This window comes from Anolis carolinensis, chromosome 5 (genome assembly GCF_035594765.1).
Source record: "Anolis carolinensis isolate JA03-04 chromosome 5, rAnoCar3.1.pri, whole genome shotgun sequence".
Classification (NCBI taxonomy): Eukaryota; Metazoa; Chordata; class Lepidosauria; order Squamata; family Dactyloidae; genus Anolis; species Anolis carolinensis.
The window spans coordinates 130,328,283-130,348,626 of record NC_085845.1 but is presented as its reverse complement, the minus strand read 5'-3'; the positions used below and the strand labels follow the sequence as shown (position 1 = coordinate 130,348,626).

General features: G+C 38.1%; 1 protein-coding gene across 6 annotated transcripts in view; it reads left to right on the top strand.

The window, feature by feature from the left end:
* brd1 (bromodomain containing 1) overlaps positions 1–7,813 on the top strand; it is a 51,656-nt gene extending 43,843 nt beyond the window's left edge. For all 6 annotated transcript variants that reach the window (XM_003224972.4, XM_008117114.3, XM_003224973.4 and 3 more), the window contains exons 11-13: positions 213–322; positions 2,341–2,495; positions 5,956–7,813. In XM_003224972.4, coding sequence (XP_003225020.1) covers positions 213–322; positions 2,341–2,495; positions 5,956–6,139 — 449 coding nt within the window. In that variant the 3' untranslated portion in view covers positions 6,140–7,813. The remainder of the gene's footprint in view (positions 1–212; positions 323–2,340; positions 2,496–5,955) is intronic.
* Positions 7,814–20,344: the final 12,531 nt, after the last annotated feature.

Here is a 20,344-nt window from a genome sequence, read left to right as displayed (position 1 = left end):
CTACACTGAAGAAAAGGAAGTGCGCAGTGGAGGTAACTGGTTAAAATTGATCTGTGGCATATAGGAGCCCCTTGATGCTACTGTTGTGCTCAAAGGGCACTCACAGATGTTGCATTTTTAGTGACAGTCATGCAATTTGTGCACTAGTTACATAAGCTTAAGATGTTAACACTATTGAATTACTTTCTGAAGTATTTGTTCTCTGGTTTTAGAAGTTGGACATAGCAGTATGTGGATATCAACTGATGCTTCAAATTCTGTCCTTGAGCCTCTAAAAGTCGTTTGGGCCAAATGTAGCGGGTATCCTTCCTATCCAGCACTGGTGAGTTAGCAACTCTGGAGTAGAATCCATAGTAAATAATGTTAGTCCAATTGATTTTCAGACTCAACTTTGCTCATACCATGTTTCCCCGAAAATAAGACAGTGTCTTATATTAATTTTTGTTCCCAAAGATATGCTAGGTCTTATTTTCAGGGGATGACTTATTTTTCCATGAAGAAGAATTTACATTTATTGTTGAAAAAAAAAGAACATTTATTATATACTGTACAGTAGTTGTCATCACAAACCAGCATAACCAGACAAACTGTGAATCCTATCAAGAATTTCTTGTTACTACCATTATTTCCATGTACAATACTCTATGGTACGGACATTTACTGATCCTGCATGCTCTGGTGTTCTGTTTGGCGGGCATTCTTCCAAACAAAAACTTTGCTAGGTCTTACTTTCAGGGGAGGCCTTATATTTAGCAATTCAGCAAAACCTCTACTAGGTCTTATTTTCTGGGGATGTCTTATTTTAGGGGAAACAGGGTAGGAATCTTACAGTACAGTTGAATCAAAATGTTACCTGCTCTAGCTGTATAGATTATTGGATAGCCCTTCAACTATTGTTAGACTACAACCATTTGGCATCGGTCAATGGTTCTCAACTTTTAGTCTCCAGGTGTTTGAGATGTCAACTCTCAGAAACCCCGGCCAGCTTGATCAACTGCCAGGATGTCTGGGAACAGATGTCAAAATACTTGGGAGACAAATAGTTGGAAACCACTGGGCTCGATAACTGGGTTTGAACTAAAATAAAATAGGTGGAAGGCCTCAGGTTCCCCGTCCCTAAAATATCATATCTTTTTGTTCACTGTAGATTGTAAACCTTAGTTTACAAGCCTGGAAGCAAATTAACATTTTGGAAGCTGCTCTAAGTGCCCTTGTGGGTGAAGAGTGGGGTAAAAATTCTCTCTAAATAATAATATCTGCCATGTTCTGAAGCTGTCAGAATCAATTTCTATTAGTATGCCACATGGATCAAAGCTTCTTTTGGCAACTTTTTAACAGAATAAATTATATTGATAATTTTAAAAGATAGCCCACTCTTAAGCGTGATGGTCATGTGAGACCATGTCTAGAAGTAGACTTACTAAAATAGTAGGATTGTCTGAACTCTAATTAATAACAAAATTGCAAAACAAAAACATCTTTTTATTTATCCAGAATTAAATTGATATTGTGAAATATAATGCATGAAATATTATCTTGCATTCTTTTAAAAATATAAATTATTTAAAGTTTATTATTTCACAATGTTACCTTACAGCATAGTACTTGACCATATAGAGCAGGAATGGGCAACTGTGAGGGGAATCCAAGAACAGTTTTCCACTTTCAAATCAAACACCCCAACAGTGTACCTAAAAACCTCCAAATATTACTGTGTATGTCCATGTCATTCCCAAAATGGTGACAGGAAATGATATTCCATCACTCTGGTTGCCATTTTGGAAAAGACAGACAAAACAGTAATATTGTGGGAGTCTTCTGTGAAAGATAGGTGGATTTGGGGGAGTTTGGTGAATTTTTCCTTGGTTTGGGTGCAACTCAAGAAGCTTTGGGAACCACAAAAGTGAGGTCTAGAAGCTGAATGGTCCCTGCAAGCAGCTGTCCCTCCTCCCCGATATTGAAGGATCTCTTGTATTTGCAGTAGTTTTGGAAGTAACCACCTTCATCAGCTAAGTGAGAATTGTTTGCTACATTGGTTACTTACTTCTATGTGTTTATGGGCATTGAATGTTTGCCCTATATGTATATAATGTGATCCGCCCTGAGTCCCCTTCGGGGTGAGAAGGGCGGAATATAAATACTGTAAATAAATAAATAAAATAAATAATGTCAGAATTGGGTCCAAGGTTATGTTCCTGTTTCATCAGTCCCATAAAGCATGCCTAACTCTCAATTCTACCTTTTTGATTTCAAACATTTTTATTAATAGTATAGTAATAGTGAAGAATTCTTAAGAATAGGGGTTATTAATTTATAGTCCTTTCCTCCCTTGCTTTGTAGATAATTGATCCTAAAATGCCTCGTGTTGCTGGTCATCACAATGGTGTAACAATTCCAGTGCCACCCCTTGATGTATTGAAAATTGGAGAACAAATGCAGACCAAATCGGACGAGAAGCTTTTCCTGGTTTTATTTTTTGACAACAAACGAAGTTGGTACGTACATAAAGAAGTGTTACATATTTTACGTATCAGAGGATATGAAAATGTAATGAATTGTGAGTTGCAAAGCTTTTATTTTGAAAGTAGTCTTCCAGAAAGATTAGAGTAAAATGGTAGATCAGTTCAAATTCACAGAAATGTAGAATTATGACTTCTTAAGCACATAATCAAGTCTGATGGAGAATGTCCAATTTGAATGTCTAGTACATCATTAAAACCAAAGTGTTTTAAGTTGTGTTAAGAGTTTTTTTCTAGAAAATACAACTCCCAACAAAAATTATACGTGACATTTCAAACATTTATCCTCTTTTACCTTTTGCATTTGTTCCTGCACTTAAATGAAAATGTTCTGTTAGCTTTGCCTAATTATAGGAATTATAAAAAGTATGATTTTAAAAGGGGAAAGTCATTCCTCCTACACCATCTTTACACCTATCTTCTCACTTTGTAAGATCAGTGTTGTTTTCCTTATATCTACCTACTTCATCTACAGAAATAAAAACAACCAAATTATATATCTTGACAAGCAAACTACCTCACTGGCTTCTTTAGTTTTGATCTTATTAAAAAATGTTTTTATGTTATAGAAACATAAAAATTACCTTGGCATGCCACTATATAATTGGAAAGTCAGTTTGCATGTAGGTTTGATATTATCATTGATTTGAGGTGGAAGGCATGCTTGCCTGTCTTAAACGGGGCCATGTCTACCATCATAGTCTAGTTTAGATTTATCCAACCTGCAGCCCATGGGGTGCATTTAGCACAGGACAACTATGAATGCGACCCAACGCAAAATTATAAATTTACTTAAAACTTTTTTTGGTGATTTATTTGTAACCCGATTACACAGCTCTTGAGCATGAACTTTATAGATGACGGAATGAAATGGAACAACCTACATCCACAAAGATCAGAATATTATGCAGAATATAAATGCAAATAGTTCAGCCAGAAGCTCTCCTTGACAATTTTAAAAGACCCTCTAAATGGGACGGTGCATAATTAGGATTATTATTCAAGGACTTTCTTTTGCTTATCTGTGGTGGCGGAGATCATGAAAATTATACATGGATCTTTGTGTGCGTGTGCGTGCGCGTGTGTGTGTACGTGCTCCTATTGTTAGCTGCATTTTATCTGTGTTTTTTTTCTGGGAGTTGTAGGCCACCTGGGAGCCATAGGTTGAGAACCACTGCTCTAGTTTTTGTTCAGCACATAGAACTCATGACACTGGTTTTGGTTGAGCTGAATCGGCTCTAATGTGCTTTCTGGTTCACTGCAAAGTATGATCTAGTAAAGCCCTTAATCATTGTAGTCCTCGCCTACCTTAGACCAGTATTTCTCACACTATGTGATCTAGTGGACATTGCTTTTTCCAATTTGCCATACATGTGCTATACTATCATATTGGCATAGGTGTGGCAGTATGTTTCCAACCAACACTGGACCAAGGACCACAACTTTGGGTAGCACTGCCTTACAGTGATTTTCACCAGTCCTCCATCCATTGTGGAATTTGTCTGGTGTTATGCCTATTCCCCATTCTTCAGAAAGTGAATTCTGAATTGAACACAGGACTATTTACTTGAAGTCCTCTTAACAATTGGCTTTCCAGAAATGTAGGTAGTAGCCCACATGCATATTTAATGTTGTTTTTTTGCCAAATCCCAGCCTCCATAGTCATAACAGAAAAATTACATGTGCAAGAAAATTCCAAATTATGTGCACAGGTCATAACTGTCTTTGAATAAGAAACCCCCTAAAACCTATTAATACTGATGAAATTTACTAATAAGATTAACCAAAGAATTCCTAGTAGAAGATGGTAAAATATGAAACATTGCTAACTTAAAAGTACTGTATTTGATAAAGTCTGAAAGGGTACAATCAATATTAGAACTGCATGGAAAGTGTATTAAAATTAGAATAATGTATAAAGGAGCAGATGTTCTTGTAATTTGTTCACTAGGGAAGCACATGTTCAATTGTTTCAACCATGCCCAATTGATAAGAACAGATATGTTGGGAGTAAGGAATACATGAGTATTTCCCCATTAAGCGTGCTGATCATAACACACTAGGATGAGCCAGAATGAAGGTTATAGTATTTTGGGACTTTTGGAGCATAAAGATAATGTTCAGGACAAAAACTTTAGTGGAAATCCAACATCTAGGTAGGTCAAAAACTGATGCCTTATATTTATGAAGAGATATGTTATACTCTTTGCTTTATTGTCTCTTTAGTTTTAAAAACTTCAAATATAGCAGAGCTGAAGGGGAAAGCCTAAATCACTGTAATTTTTATTCAAAAATTCTCCCCTAGTTAGAAGAATATTATATCCAATACACTAAGGGAGTTAGTCCAAAACTGGGAAATTTAGTTTGAGGCACTAGCTTTACATGGATCCAGGCATTTATTTCCAAAACAGTTATGTCAAACTCATTTTCACCGAGGGCCATGCCAGCCTTTGAAGGGCTGGTTATACCCTGTTTCCCCTAAAATAAGACATCCCCAGAAAATAAGACCTAGTAGAGGTTTTGCTGAATTGCTAAATATAAGACCTCCCCCGAAAGTAAGACCTAGCAAAGTTTTTGTTTGGAAGCATATCCGCCAAACAGAACACCAGAGCATGAAGGATCGGTAAATGTGCGTAGCATAGAGAGTTGTACATGGAAATATTGGTAGTAACAAGAAATTCTTGATAGGATTCACAGTTTGTCTGGTTATGCTGGTTTGTGATGGCAACTACTGTACAGTATATAATCAATGTTCATTTTTTTGTTCAACATTAAATGTGAATTCTTCTTCATGGAAAAATAAGACATCCCCTGAAAATAAGACCTAGCATATCTTTGGGAGCAGAAATTAATATAAGACACTGTCTTATTTTCGGGGAAACACGGTAATTCTAAGACTGTATAAATGTAACTATGTTGCCCGGCATTGAAAGCCTTGTGGTCCACATAAAATGACATGGTGAGTCGGATTTGGCCTGTCGGCCTTGCGTTTGACACATGTGTTCTGGAAGATCTATCCTTGCTTCTACTTTTAGGTGAATGATAATGCTGCATGGACAACAACGTTTGTCAGAAATTGAGACGTTTGACTAGACATTTTTAATTCTACCATACATTTATTAGTCTTTGTAATTTATGATCAATTGCAAATGTATGCTGTTTTTTCTTTATACCATTTCTCCATGTAAATTTCCAATTATTTGATTCTAGTGATGTTTTGTAAACTGCCTTTGGCATGGTTTTATTTACAGTATTTATGTACTTTATTTTATCCTGTTTTTCTATTGACGAATGGACTCAAGGAAGCTAAAAGCAAACATGGAAGTGGCATGAATTACATCCAATATGGCATGAGTTACATGAAATGTTGAGATTATTTTCAGTGGTTTAAAATTGTGATTACTAAATAATAAGCTTTTTGTTTATTCAATTATAGGCAATGGCTTCCGAAGTCCAAAATGATTCCACTGGGGATTGATGAAACAATAGACAAGTTAAAAATGATGGAAGGTCGGAACTCAAGTATTCGTAAAGCTGTTCGAGTTGCTTTTGACCGAGCTATGAATCACCTAAGCAGAGTTCATGGAGAGCCAGTCAGTGACTTCAGTGATATTGACTAATATAGATTGTCATCAAGGCACTCAAGTACTTTGTATAGAAACCTGAAAATTAACCTCTTTGTCTACAAGAATGTATTGAAGATACAGTTTCATAATCATTGATCCAGTGGCAGAGTTCTGCAGACTTAACTTGTTGCACAGCTCTTCTGAATCACCATTGCCATACTGATTTGATTTTTTTAATCATTGTGTTGCCGTTTGGAAAAATTTCCACTAAATATCTTGTTCATAGTGTTCATAAACTGTACATATATACATATATATAAATATATATATATATTCAACTCTTAAAAACCTACATTAAAATCAGAATAATTTATTTCTTTTATTTGGCTGGGAAAGGGATAGATTGTCATTTCCATTTCTTTCCACATTTTTTTTTTAAAAAAATACTTAAGCACCACCTTCCAACTTTTGGTGCTAAGTGAATTTTGAAGTAAGTAACATCAAATAGATTTGGCTAAATCCTATATTATGATATGGTGCTGCTTATGTAATTTTTTGTGATCTGTAGCTTTTAAACAAGACCTCTGAATGTTTGATTTTTCATAAATCATAACTGTTTGCAGAAAGTACCAAGTGGTTAAAGATGTAAATTTACAACAGCAAATGTGTATTTTAAGAGAAGAAAATTACAATATTTTGGAGGGTACTTTGTGCGAGAGACAACGGAAGTAAGGTTATGCTATTTACATCACTTGAAAAATCACCAAAAACACTCCATTGTTGCCCAAAATTTCACTTCAGAAATGACTTACATTTTACACAAAACTGGCTTAAAGCCCTTCAGTATGTTTCTTGCAAAGACCATATCGCATCTATCTCCCCTGGATTTTATGTGCCTCCCTGTGTTATATTTATTGTAGAAAATGTATTAATTTACTTTATAAAGAGAAATAAATAAGAAAGTATATTGATATACATTTTATACAGGCACATAAGACAATTTGCTTTGGGAGAAAAGCTGTCTTGGAAATGGTTGGATAAAATAACTTGATGGGTTGTGTGTAATTTGACTTTTTTGTAACTTGTAACCTTTGTTTCAATGAGGGGATTTATGTAACTTTTAATTTTAGAACACTTTGGTAGCAATAGAAACTTTGGATACATTTTTGTATGGTACATGTGATGTATATAGAATTAGTACTTTATTTTTATTTCAAAGAGGTAAAAGCATTACATTTAGGGGAAGGAAAGTCGTAGGGTGGGTTTCCAGTAATAACTTTTATATTAAAAAATAAAGTCAAACTATTGATTGTTGTAGCTACTTTATTTCTATGTTCACTGGAATACTGGATTTGTAACCATGAAAATGGCAAGTTTGTTTTCAATGTGATTTATAATGACTACATTATTTATAAGTGCACTGCATTGGACTCTTAAGTGATAACTTAAATACTGTACCAAGATATATAATATGCAACACCAAATAATGCATATGAATGCACGAATATTTATGCCCAGCTTTTTTTATAATGGGTTAGCAAATATGGCAAAGCCTATACTTCAAAAATCTTTTAAACAGCTTCATTGAATAGCATTCTTCATTGTAAAACCTGCTTGAATTTTTATTTTAAAGCTACGGCCAATTTTGGAATAGTTTCTAATGTTTTTATTCTCTATGGTTTGTAATACCCCCTTAGAAGCTTGAAATAAAATTCCTTTCTCAAGTGATACTTTTGTCATGCATTTGACCCGTAGAAATGACTGTATGAGGTCCAGAATTGCTAGAGCATTATTCTTTGTGCACACTCATGATGGAGAATATTCCAAACCCCATACAAAGCATCTGATCAAATATTTACAACATGAACTAAATTTTGGACCATCTAATATCGGGTTGTTATATATACTTGCATTGAGCCTGATTTGACAGGCTTCCTATGTCACAATATTTGCATTTCCAAGGAACAGTTTTGTGTAGCATACAGAGATTTTGCCAACCACCTTCTCATGTGTTTGTATGTACTGATGTTCACAATCAAGAAAACGCATAAATTCTCAGAATAAAGGGCAGAATCATTTCTGATTGGCAGAGAAAAATGGGGTGGATTGCTTTACCTTTACAGCGAGAGGTGGCAAACTTAAAACAAACTCATTAGAAAATTGAGACCTAACTGGGCAAACGATAGTGTCATCAACTTAGGCCAGAGGTCCTCAAACCTTTTAAGCCAAGGGCCAGTTCACGGTTCCTCAAGAGTGTGGGGGGGGGGGGGGGGGCTATAGTTGAAAAAGACACAAATTAATTCCTATGCACATTGCATGTATCTTATTTGTAGTGCAAAAAAAGGAAGGAATAATGCAATATTTAAAATGAACAATTTTAACCAGCATCAACTTTCCAGTATTGTAATGAGAAGTGTGGGCCTGCTTTTTGCAAATTAGGATTGTTATTGTGTGCCTTCAAGTTGTTTAGGAAGACCCTAAGTCAAGAATTTTGGGTGGGGGCTGGGTACATGATTTGGAGGGCCACATCTGGCCCGTGGGCTCTTAGTTTAGGGACCCCTGACTTTGGCTGAAAGTTAGAAATTCAGGAGCTGCTTGATTAATGTGTAGTTTCGGTAGATTCACATACTACCCCTGGGTTTTCATGCTTGATCTAAGTGTTACTATATTGCTGAATACATTGAAAATGTATTGTCATCATTTGATATTTATTTATTTATTTATTTATTTATTTATTTACAGCATTTATATTCCGCCCTTCTCACCCCGAAGGGAACTCAGGGCGGATCGCATTGCACTCATAAAGGCAAACATTCAATGCCACAACATAGAACAGAGACAGAGACAAGACGCAGGCACCGGGCTGGCCTCGAACTCATGACCTCTTGGTCAGAGTGATTTGTTGATTTGTTGCAGCTGGCTTGCTTTCCAGCCTGCGCCACAGCCTGGTCCTACCTGCATTACTGCATCAGGATATAATGCATATGTTGCAATCTGATATTGCAAGAATCGTATGCAACATCTATGATGTATTTGCATGTTTCCACAGGAAACTCCATTAAAATGAATAAACATTGTGCTTTAAGACCTTTGCAGAAAAATCTGACATGACAGTTCTTGGGTAGGTTAGATTATAGAATATGAATTAAGCAACAGCAACAAAAAATTAGTTACAAAAGAAAAAAAAATGTCATGTCTACCCTTTTGCCTTTTGAGTTGTGTGGCAATTAGCTGCATGAGTTGAATCAGAAAAAGAAACCATAGTTTCTCTCCTAAATGGCTCAATTTGTGAATTCCCACAGTTAGGAAAAACAACTGGTATGTTTAAAAGTTCTTTTAGCATTCCTTTATTTGCCTTTAAAAGGTGACCATTCAGGCTTCTTCACAATGTAGCCAGATTGTCTACCCCTTTAGAAATAAAAACCTCAAGGTAAGCAATTAGATTTTATCAATTGCATATCTAGAGGAAAGGCAATTGTGTCTTCAGAGCTAAATTATGATGCCAACACAGCTGGTAAATAATGTTTAGGCTGTGTTCATGTGCACTGGAATATTTAAATAAAATACACATTTTAACCATATTTTTGTGGTTTCTGTTTCAGTGACTACGATAGTAGAAAAGTAATCTTAAAGAACAGAAGCCCACCAGAGAGGAAGGAAATTGTTACTTTAAATTTCTTGTCCCAAATCCTATACTCTAAAGCAATTCATATCAATTTAATTGTTATGGGTGCACCCTATGGTTTGTAGTTTGGTGACTACTTGAATTAGTTTAATATGCACTGCAATTCAGAGGAATTCACTCAAACTTTGTAGCAGTAAATTAGAAGTACATCAAAATGCACCTGAATATGGAACCATAGAAGTTGAAGTATCAATTGATTGTAACTGCATTGGAAATGTGTCCCTATTTCCCTCTGCTGAGTCCATGCTATAATATAAAAGCAATACGGGAGAATTTGAGAAAAACTGGTAGGAAAAGTTGTTTAAAAAACAAAGTCATTGAACAGACTAAACTAGTTGGATGTTCTCTGGATCCTTATTTTTAACTCTAAAGAGTTGGATTAATGTTTATGTAGGTGGATTATAGTTCATTTTCTTTTGCTACCGCCCTAGGAAATGTGTAAAAAAAATGCTGTTAAACCATGCATTTCATGTTAAAATAACAATACTTCTTACTTTACCTAATGATTCTACCACCACACTTTGGCCTAAAACAGTGAAAGCACAAAGTATTAACTTAGTGGGAGTAATATATTAGTGTAATAGTCCTTAGGGATATAGCATGTTGTTCTGGTGAATGGGGAGTTCATTTAGTGCAAATACCCAAATGCTGAAGGCAAACTGGCAGAATTTATTAAAAGCAATAATGGCTTGCTAGCAGGAGGTCATTTGATCAGTGCAAAGTGATTTAAAAAACATCAAAGTAAGAAGTGCATTTACTGTATATTCATCTTTCACAGAAATAAAAGAATTCTTAAAGGTTAAAGATTCAGGCTTTAATGAGGTTGCATAAATGTATGAAGATTAACTGCAGATATACACACTGGGGAGACTTTAACTGGATTGCAAAGAAGCAGAATGCTGGCTGGAGAAAAGACAGTTCACATTAAAAACTGACCAGAATAGTTCCTAGCCACATTTAATGTGTAAATCTATCTTGCACCGAAGGTCAGCTTAGGCAGTATGTGGTCCCCCAGATGCTATAGGCTTCCGATTCCCATTAGTCTAAGCCAACAGTTGAAGAATCATGAGACCTGCAGTCCAACATCCTCTGGAAGGCCACCTGTTGCTTCTTTCCCCACTTCCAAAGACTTATTGTCTTGTGTATTAAAGCAGTACACCTCTTTTGATGGAGTAAAGGGAATTTTAGAAAATTTGAAATTCTCAGACCTTAACAAGCAGGATTTCAGGTCCTGTTCTTACACCACAACTGTTTTCATTCTACATTACATTCCAAGTCCTTCATCTCAGCTCAACATGGCTTACTGAATGCAGAGTTCTATGGTTAGTATTAATGTAGGCAGACATATAGGTCATTTTATTTTGCTACAGCCCTAAGAAATGTAGGAGTTCCCTTTACCTGTCATGGTTCCATTCTATGAAATCCTGGCATAAGCAGATATAGTTAAATTCTCAGACAGAGAGCTGTAGTTCCTCACCAAACTACAAATCCCAATATTTCATAGTTAAAGTGGATTCAAAGTGCTTTCATTATGGGTGCATCTGCACCAGGCATGGGAAAACTGGCCCTCCAGGTGTTTTGGATTTCAACTCCCACAATTCCTAACAGCTGGTAAACTGGCTGGGATTTCTGGGAGCTGAAGTCCAAAACACCTGAAGAGCTGAAGTTTGTCCATGCCTGATCTACACTGTAGAATTAATGCAGTTTGACACCACTTTAAGAGTACAATGCTGTGGAATTCTATAGTTTGTTGAGGTATCAGTACTTCATGATGGCATAGTCTGCTGATTTCTTTGTACATGCTGGAGGGTTGCATGCATATGTATTAATCTTGCTTAGTAAGATCTGGTGAGTGTGTGTGATCCATTCCTGGGTCTCATTTTAAAAGGATAAAAAATAGAGATGAAAACAATTGTTGGTAAACATAAGTCCTTCAGAGGAAGCTGAAGTACATTTATGAAAACGTCATTTCTGACGTATGATGACGCAAATGCAAACCTATCACAGGGGTTTCTTTGCAAGATTTGTTCAGCGGAGGGTTGCCTTTGCCTCCCACTCAGCCAGAGATTGGGGCTTTTCACAGTCTCCAAGTGAGTTTCCTTGGCTGAACTGGAATCTGAACTCTGTTCTCCAAAGTTGTAATTCAGTGCTCAAATCACTACATCAGTTATGGGCAAACTTTTTTGCCGTGGGGCCACATTGTGGACCCAACCGAGAGGGCTGGGCTGAGCATGTGCTGGGTGGGACCGGCCCAAGAGGAAGAGGGCCTGTGAGTAGGTAGGGCTAGGACGGGGCAGGGCAGGGTCCGGGTCATCCTTATTCTCGCCCCATGGGAGGAAAATGAAACATGCAGCAACTGTCCTAATCCTCCTCCCTGATCCTCCCCCCCCCCCCCCGATCTTCAGGACACTCAGCATTATGTCAGGAGGTGGGCGAGACAGACACAGCTGAGAGTGCTCCAGAGGGTACTTCTTTGGGTCATCCTCTCGGTATAAGGACGGAGCCACTCCCATCGTCCTTATGCTAGGAGGAGGGCGAGACATGCAGTAGCTCCAGAGGGCCCTCAGTTGCCTGTGTGTCTCCCTCCCCTGTCCTTTCTGCATAAGGCTGTGGCGAGCCACTGTGTTCTTATGCTGAAAGGGCAGGGAAAATCAGGAGAGCCTGAGGTAAGCACCCAGGGGCTGCATCCGACACTCGGGCCTTAGTTTGCACATGCCTGCACTACACCATGCTGGCTATACATTGAAGCAAATCCTTCTAGGCAGATGAGATGGCAAGTTTAATAGTCAGAAAAGCATTTGAAATTTACAGAGGACAGCTGGTTTATAGGAGTGCACTTCTCGAATGCAGCCTTCACGCAACTTGATGCCCGCTATTTATTGCCAAGTTGGACTTTGAACTCTGTGTCAGAAATGAGATACAGTAGAGTCTCACTTATCCAACACTCACTTATCCAACGCATTTTTGTAGTCAATGTTTTTAATAAATTGTGATATTTTGGTGCTAAATTCGTAAATACAGTAATAATAATAATTTATTTGTTTGACCAGTTATATGACCATTTCAAAGATAAATTCGTAAATACAGTAATTACTACATAGCATTATTTCGTACTGAACTACTTTTTCTGTTAAATTTGTTGTATAACATGATTTTTTGGTGCTTAATTTGTAAAATCATAACCTATTTTGATGTTTAATGGGCTTTTCCTTAATCCCTCCAACATATATGCTTATCCAACGTTCTGCCGGCCCGTTTATTTTGGATAAGTGAGACTCTACTATACTTAGTGCTGTACACTGAAATCCTTTATTGTCTAGGATAGTGTAGAAGGTCTGCTTGCAGAAATACAATAAATCTGGCCATTCATTGATCCCCATAGCCTGACATGAAATGATGGCATCTGCTGAGGTCCTCCATAGATCTCATAGAATTAAGTAATTATTTTTGTCTGGCTACAGGGACATAGCCAGATGCTCTTCAAATACCCTCATAATATACAGCAATCGTCATCTTTCAACCAAGATGTGTATCAGCACTACCAATCAAGGAAACTCAGCATGAGTAATTGAAATTAAGAGTTATAAAATCAGATGTGATCTTCAATCCATATTAAACAGCACTGAAATAATTTTCCATCATAGTCTTTTCTGATTCCTGGCAACATTAAAGTAAATCTGTTGTGCGGATTTCTTGGCAAGATTTATTATGAGCTTTGCCATTGCTTCCGAGTCAGAGAGTGTGACTTATTCAAGGTCACCAGCAGGGTTGCTATAACTGAGCATAGATTTGAACCCTGGCTTCCACAGTTGCCGTCCAACACTCAAATTACTACAACATGATGGCTCCCTGTTATATAGTGTTCCCTCATTACTTCGCAGTTCACCTTTTACGGACTCGCTATTTTGTGATTTTTAAATAAACACTAAAATAATATTACAAATCATTAAAAAAATTATTTACAGTGGCAGTGGTCTCAGTCAGGTGCGGGCGGCGGGGCGGAGAAGGAGCCCAAACGGCAGCGGGAGGAGAAGGAGGCGGCGCCATCTTCCCCTGCCTCTTCCTTCCTTCCTTCCTCCCTCCCTCCTTCCATCTTTCTATTTCCTTCCTAAGGAAAAGCCTAGCATTCTTACTTTGTGGATTTTCACTTATTGCGGGTGGTCCTGGAACATAACCCCCGCGATAAGTGAGGGAACACTGTATATCATTCAGGAATTACATGTTTTAATTTCATGCATCTGTGAGTTTTGGAAGCTGTTACAACTAAGTACAGCTTGTTCCTTCTCTACCTAATAATACAAAGTGCCTTATCTGATGAAACTGATACCAGCTTGGCTTGTTACTGTCAAATTTAGGTAGACTTTGCTCACTCAGAATAGCTTCGGATATATTGTATAGTTGTCTTATCTTAAATAGCTTGTGATATCAGTAGAAACTAATATCTTGGCACTCTCAGTGACATTATTTAGAAATTGTATGATAACCCCGCATATTTTGTAACACTATGAATCCCTGATAACCCTTAAAGGAGTTTATTTTTAATCTATGAATCCTACCTTCCTATACAGAAGTGTATTCAGGAGGCTTGATTAGTTAGATATGTGGTGGTGAGAGATTAGGTAGACTCTTGGGACTCTAGTGAAGAACTCAAGAAAAACTCTATTGGATCAAACCAAAGGCCCATCCAAGCATTCTGTTTCCACAGTGACCAAGGAGATATTCATCAGAAACCCACAAGTAGGACATAAAGTTGTGCTCCTCAACAACTAATAGATTGTGATACTAAATCTGATATATACTATCAATCAATATACATTGACTGGGGTTATGGACACGGTACCCTCGGAAAGATGGACAAACCATGTATAGAAAAACACATTTTTGACCTCTAGCTCCTCCAACACAACTCTACAATCAATTTCTGTCATAAATTGATCCTAGAATCATTCTGGAAGACCAACAAATGTGTAGAGAGCTTTTCTTTCTTAGAATCTTTAGGTCCTTAGGCACAACCCTATGGCAGATGTTGACCATAGGATGAAGCTGGAGGACCTAGAGATTCCTAGAAAACATATTACTTAAACTGTGGATAGTCAAATCTACAAAAGTGAAACCCACAAATGTGGAAATCCGATTGCAGCTATCATGACTAGGAACCAGTGACAGCAGGGCCATAGCCAGAAAAAAATTTCGGGGGGGGGGGGGGGGGTTGAAAATTTCGAGGGAGGGGTTGAACCCCTAGCACCCCCCACCCCCGCTACAAACCTGTCAATATCTGCTTGAGATAGTGCCTGGAGGGACTCTTAATGTTTTGCGTCTCATAGATTTAGCATGGGGATTTGGTTAACCAGTTAAAATTCATTACAAATATCTCTAATTCAAAACCATGTAAGCTGGCCTCCATCATTCTTATCTGATGGCAATGCATTCCACATTTGGACAATACATCATAGGAATAAATTACTTCTTTTTAACTGATCTCAATCTGCTACCAGTCAACTTCATTGGATGATTTCAAATTCTTCCTATTACTATAAAAGGGTATTACTAAATGCTCCACACCATTCATTATTTTAGATGATGGTATCATCATTCTAAATGAAATAACACCAAACGTAACTTTTCTGATAGGGAAAGTTACCCAGATATTGAAATGTAGTAGCCCTCTAGATGTTGCTGAATTGCTATAATCAGTAGCCTTAGATAATAAAATGAATTGCTGAACAATTTCCGTAGCTGACATTTCATACCTGTTTGAATCTCTTATTTGTTTTGGTTGCCATTCCCTGAATCTTTCCCCAGCTCCTCATGCTTTTTAAAGTATGACAATCCAGAGTATGCATGCTATTCCCCAAACAGCCACACTTTTGAGTTATATCATGACATCGACAGTTTTATCTTCAGTTGCCTTACATAAAAAGAAACAGGCTGATATTGAACAAAGCAGTAGTTGCATGTATTGATTTCATATATTTAAAGGAACATACAGTAGAGTCTCACTTATCCAACACTCGCTTATCCAACGTTCTGGATTATCCAACGCATTTTTGCAGTCAATGTTTTCAATACATCATGATATTTTGGTGCTAAATTCGTAAATACAGTAATTACTACATAGCATTACTGTGTATTGAACTACTTTATCTGTCAAATTTGTTGTATAACATGATGTTTTGGTGCTTAATTTGTAAAATCACAACCTAATTTATTGTTTAATAGACTTTTCCTTAATTTCTCCTTATTATCCAACATATTCGCTTATCCAACGTTCTGCCGGCCCGTTTACGTTGGATAAGAGAGACTCTACTGTACATCCCAACAGAACAACTAGAATGACTAGACACTCCTTTAATCCAATACATAAACTTCGTTACAGTAAATAGTAACAGGATCATGTATATGTGTGTGTTAAAGAAAACCTTATCGTGTTAATTATTATGAGCAGCTGCTTATGTAGGTCAGCAAACAAGTTTGGACCACACCTGGTGGGGTATAACTGTATGGATGTTAGAATACAGTTTGGAGATGCTGAATCAACAATGACTTAACAGCAATGCGCCTTGCTATGATGGAATAGCTATTTGTTTTATGTTCTACTCTTTTGGATGAAGAAAACTTACTCTGTGCTACTTACAAGGACTGTGTAAGTTTGTTGAGCTATTTGATTTTGTATCTCTGCCAACAAGAGTAAAGATTTTTTTTGTTCCTTTGCCTCTTGTTTGTGTGTCTTTGCATTGGACCTGACTGATATCTGCTTATGCGCAACAAACTTCACCTTTTAGATCACAGGGAATGAAAACAGGGAGGGACTCATGAAAGGATCCCACGGATGTTCTACTAGTGGTTTCAGAATTACTGTTTGTCCTGCATGAAGGTCATCTATATATATAAAAATGTAATGTACGTTTTTCCCATGGAGTAAACAACAAAACCACTGAATCAAATCACACCAAATTTGACCACAAAAGACATAGTCATCCAATCTATGTCTTTCAATAAAAAACCTAGAAAAATAGTCCAAATTACAGAGGATGAGGAAGAGCCTTTCTCCCCCTAACTACCAGTTAGAAAGGTAGGCCCTGCTGTCTTTAGGCCCTGCCCCCTTGGTGTCCTAGCAACTCCCTCAGCCAAAATGGTACCCAGGGCACAAACAGAGTGCACTTAGGCCTCATTCACACTGCCTATAAAATACAGATTATCTGATTTGAACTGGATTATATGGCAGTGTAGACTCAAGGCCCCTCCACACAGCTATATAACCCAGAATGCCAAGGCACATAATCCACAGTATCTGCTTTGGATTATCTTGAGTCCACACTGCCATATAATCCAGTTCAGTGTGGATTTTATACAGCTGTGTAGAAGAGGCCTCATATAATCCAGTTCTAAACAGATAATATAAGATTATAAATATAATATATAATAACTATTGTGGTATAATAATGCAGAACAATATAATCTCTAAAATCAGGACAGTAAATAAAGAGCAACACTCTGAAAACAGGGAAATTGGAAATTCCAGACAGGAAATGTGATGGCACGCCCGAGCCTTTGGGAGAACTATGGTGTCTGGCTTTACTTGGGCACTACCTGTATACCTTCTGTTGAGATTAGGTCCCTTAACATAGAGGCACTTTAGGCAGGATGAAAGTTAACCAAAACAAGTTTACTGGAAACAAGAAGAACAAAGGGCTAACTCCACCCAGGACCATTGAAAGATAACTTAAAACAATACATTATGAATGGAGAATTTGTTGAATGCAGTCATCTTTCTGGGATTCTGGAAGTCTCTGGTCCAAAGGACTTGGTCTTCTACTTTGTGAAACTTGGGGCTGACTACAAGCTTCTGGTGTCACTGGGACTGGTGGTATATGAAGTTTATACTGTACATGCTAAGAATGCCTGTTTGAAATTGCTGGGGCCTAAAAGTTCCAGACAATATCCAGGGTTCAAACTCTATTGCTCTAATACAGAAAGAAAGGAAGGCCTGGCAAGAAGGCTCTGTGAGGAAAATGGACTGAACCAACTGAGACTGGCCTCTAGGGTTTTTTTTAAAGCAATACCCCAAAACTAATTCAAATGGAGGAATCTACACTATTGGGAACCTAAATAGAGGGAACTGAAACAAAGGAGAAGAAAGGCAGAGCCAAGACTTCACAGGAAACAACCAGGGCCAGCTAGCACCTCCCAACAAAGAATTCCCCCAGGCAGGAAGCAGCCAGGCTTTGAAGCTGCAAGGCCATTAAATGTTAATCAAGGTGGCTAATTGCAGCATTCATACCTGCCGCACCGAGACTATTAATTGCTATTCAACCTGGCCAACCAAGATTTCCCCTAGGTGGAAAACCCCGAGGGTTTGAAGCCACAAGGCTACTCCATCCCATTCAACCTGGCCTAGCAAGGATGCCCTATGTGGAAAGCAGCCAGGCGTTTAAGCTGCAAGACTATTCAGTGCAATTCAGTGCTGGCCAAACAATGAATCCCCTACAAAGCAAGTAGCCAGGCTTCAAAGTGGCTCTTTGATTGAGGGTGCTACTCCAGCTCTCCAAACAAAGATTCCCCTAGGTATAACACAGCCAGGCATTGAAGTACGCAGAGTAAGTGGAAATTGTATACAAAATAAAGGTTTTATTGTAATACCTAAGAATAGTGAATCAAATGCTTTTCAAGCCTATCTAGAAAACTGAAATCTTTTCCATGATTTATTGGAATCGCTAGATTGGGTTTCTTTTTCTCACTACAGTAGAGTCTCACTTATCCAACATAAACGGGCCGGCAGAACATTGGATAAGTGAATATGTTTGATAATAAGGAGAGATTAAGGAAAAGCCTATTACACATCAAATTAGGTTATGATTTTACAAATTAAGCACCAAAACATCATGTTTAACAACAAATTTAACAGAAAAAGTAGTTCAATACACAGTAATGCTATGTAGTAATTACTGTATTTACGAATTTAGCACCAAAATATCACGATGTATTGAAAACATTGACTACAAAAATGTGTTGGATAATCCAGAACACTGGATAAGCGAATGTTGGATAAGTGAGACTCTACTGTACTTTGAATATGATTTGGAGACTCCCGGTGGCATGATGGGTTAAACCCTTGCGCCGGCACAACTGCTGACTGACAGGTTGGCGGTTAAAATCCAGGAAGAGCAGGTTGAGATCCCTTTTTCAGCTCCGACTCCCTGTGATGAGTCATGGGCCATGTAGTCCCGTTCAAGGCACTGTAGTCCCAGATGAAGAGGAGAACTTGGGTTTTTCACCGCCTCAGTCAGAATTGGAACCTTCCCAGCCAGATTTGGGAACCTTGCACCTGCAAGAGATTTGTCTTCCAGAAATCTGTCAAACAAACCCTGGGTCTAAATCTCCTGTGTTTTCTCGCCACGAGTTTTGTAAACATCAGAGAGCTGTTCAAGCGGCCTCTCGTAGGAGTGCTAGGATAGCTGCTAAGAATTCAGCTGATTAAGCCTGCTTTCCATGGGAAACCTTAAGGAGTCATGCATCTGGACTCAGAGATTAGCTTTCGTTTCTAGTTCCCCAGAGAACTGCTCTTTGGTGGGAAAACTAGACCCTATTTAGGTGTTTTACCCACAAAGACATCTTGCGGAGTCAATTCGTCAGCTACTGGAGTAAGTTGTGTGTGGACAGCGCGCTCCGTTTCCAAGCCTCGTTCCTGTTTCAAGCCTTGTCCCTGATTCCAAGCCTTCGCTCCTGTTTCCAGCCTTGTTTACCTTCGCGGACCTTGCCTTGTTTTCCAGGATTCAGCCTCGCTTTGCTTCCCGGATTTTACCAAGTAATTCCACGGATCTTGTTCCTGCTCCTCGTTACCTTGTTGTCTTGAATCAAGCCTTGTGTTCCAAGTATCAAGTTATTTCCTAGCCTTGCTCAAGTTCATGGACTAAAGGACCTTGTCATCTCCCCTCACTTGCTTGGCAAGTGAGTGTTTCGGTTATTGGATTACAACTTTGGACCTTAATATTTCATATTGGACATTGTTTCTTTGGACTAATTTTGACCTTTCCTGAAAGGTCTAACTCTGGACTATTTTCTACACTTGTTTTTATTAACTTTATATACTCCTTCAATAAAGATATTAGATAGATTCTGGCCTCTGTGTATGGTTATTGGTGCCCTGCAGCCTGGGTCCTGACACTCCCTATGCGGGGACATGAGAGAAACCTGCCACAGGATGGTAAAACGTCATTGCAGATGGCCAATTCTCTCACACCAGAAGCCACTTCCAGTTTCTCCAGTTGCTCCTGACATGAAAAAAAATCTGGAGACTTTATTGCACAAGGAAGACAAATCAGCATCATTATTAGTAGGCCTCTTACTTGGGACAGACAAAACCTATCAATAGTTGGGTTCCTGTAAGTCTTTCGGACAGTATAGCCACATTCCAGAAGCTTTCTCTTCTTCAATAGTTAGCAGTTTTGTGATGTTTATGCTAATTATTTTGGTGTGATGTCACCCTTCCACTTGTGTGGCAGCGTGTCAGCAGTGAAGTGATGTCAGGAGGCAGATTTGCCCCCTCTTCCCCTCCCTCTTGCTATTCCTAAGTT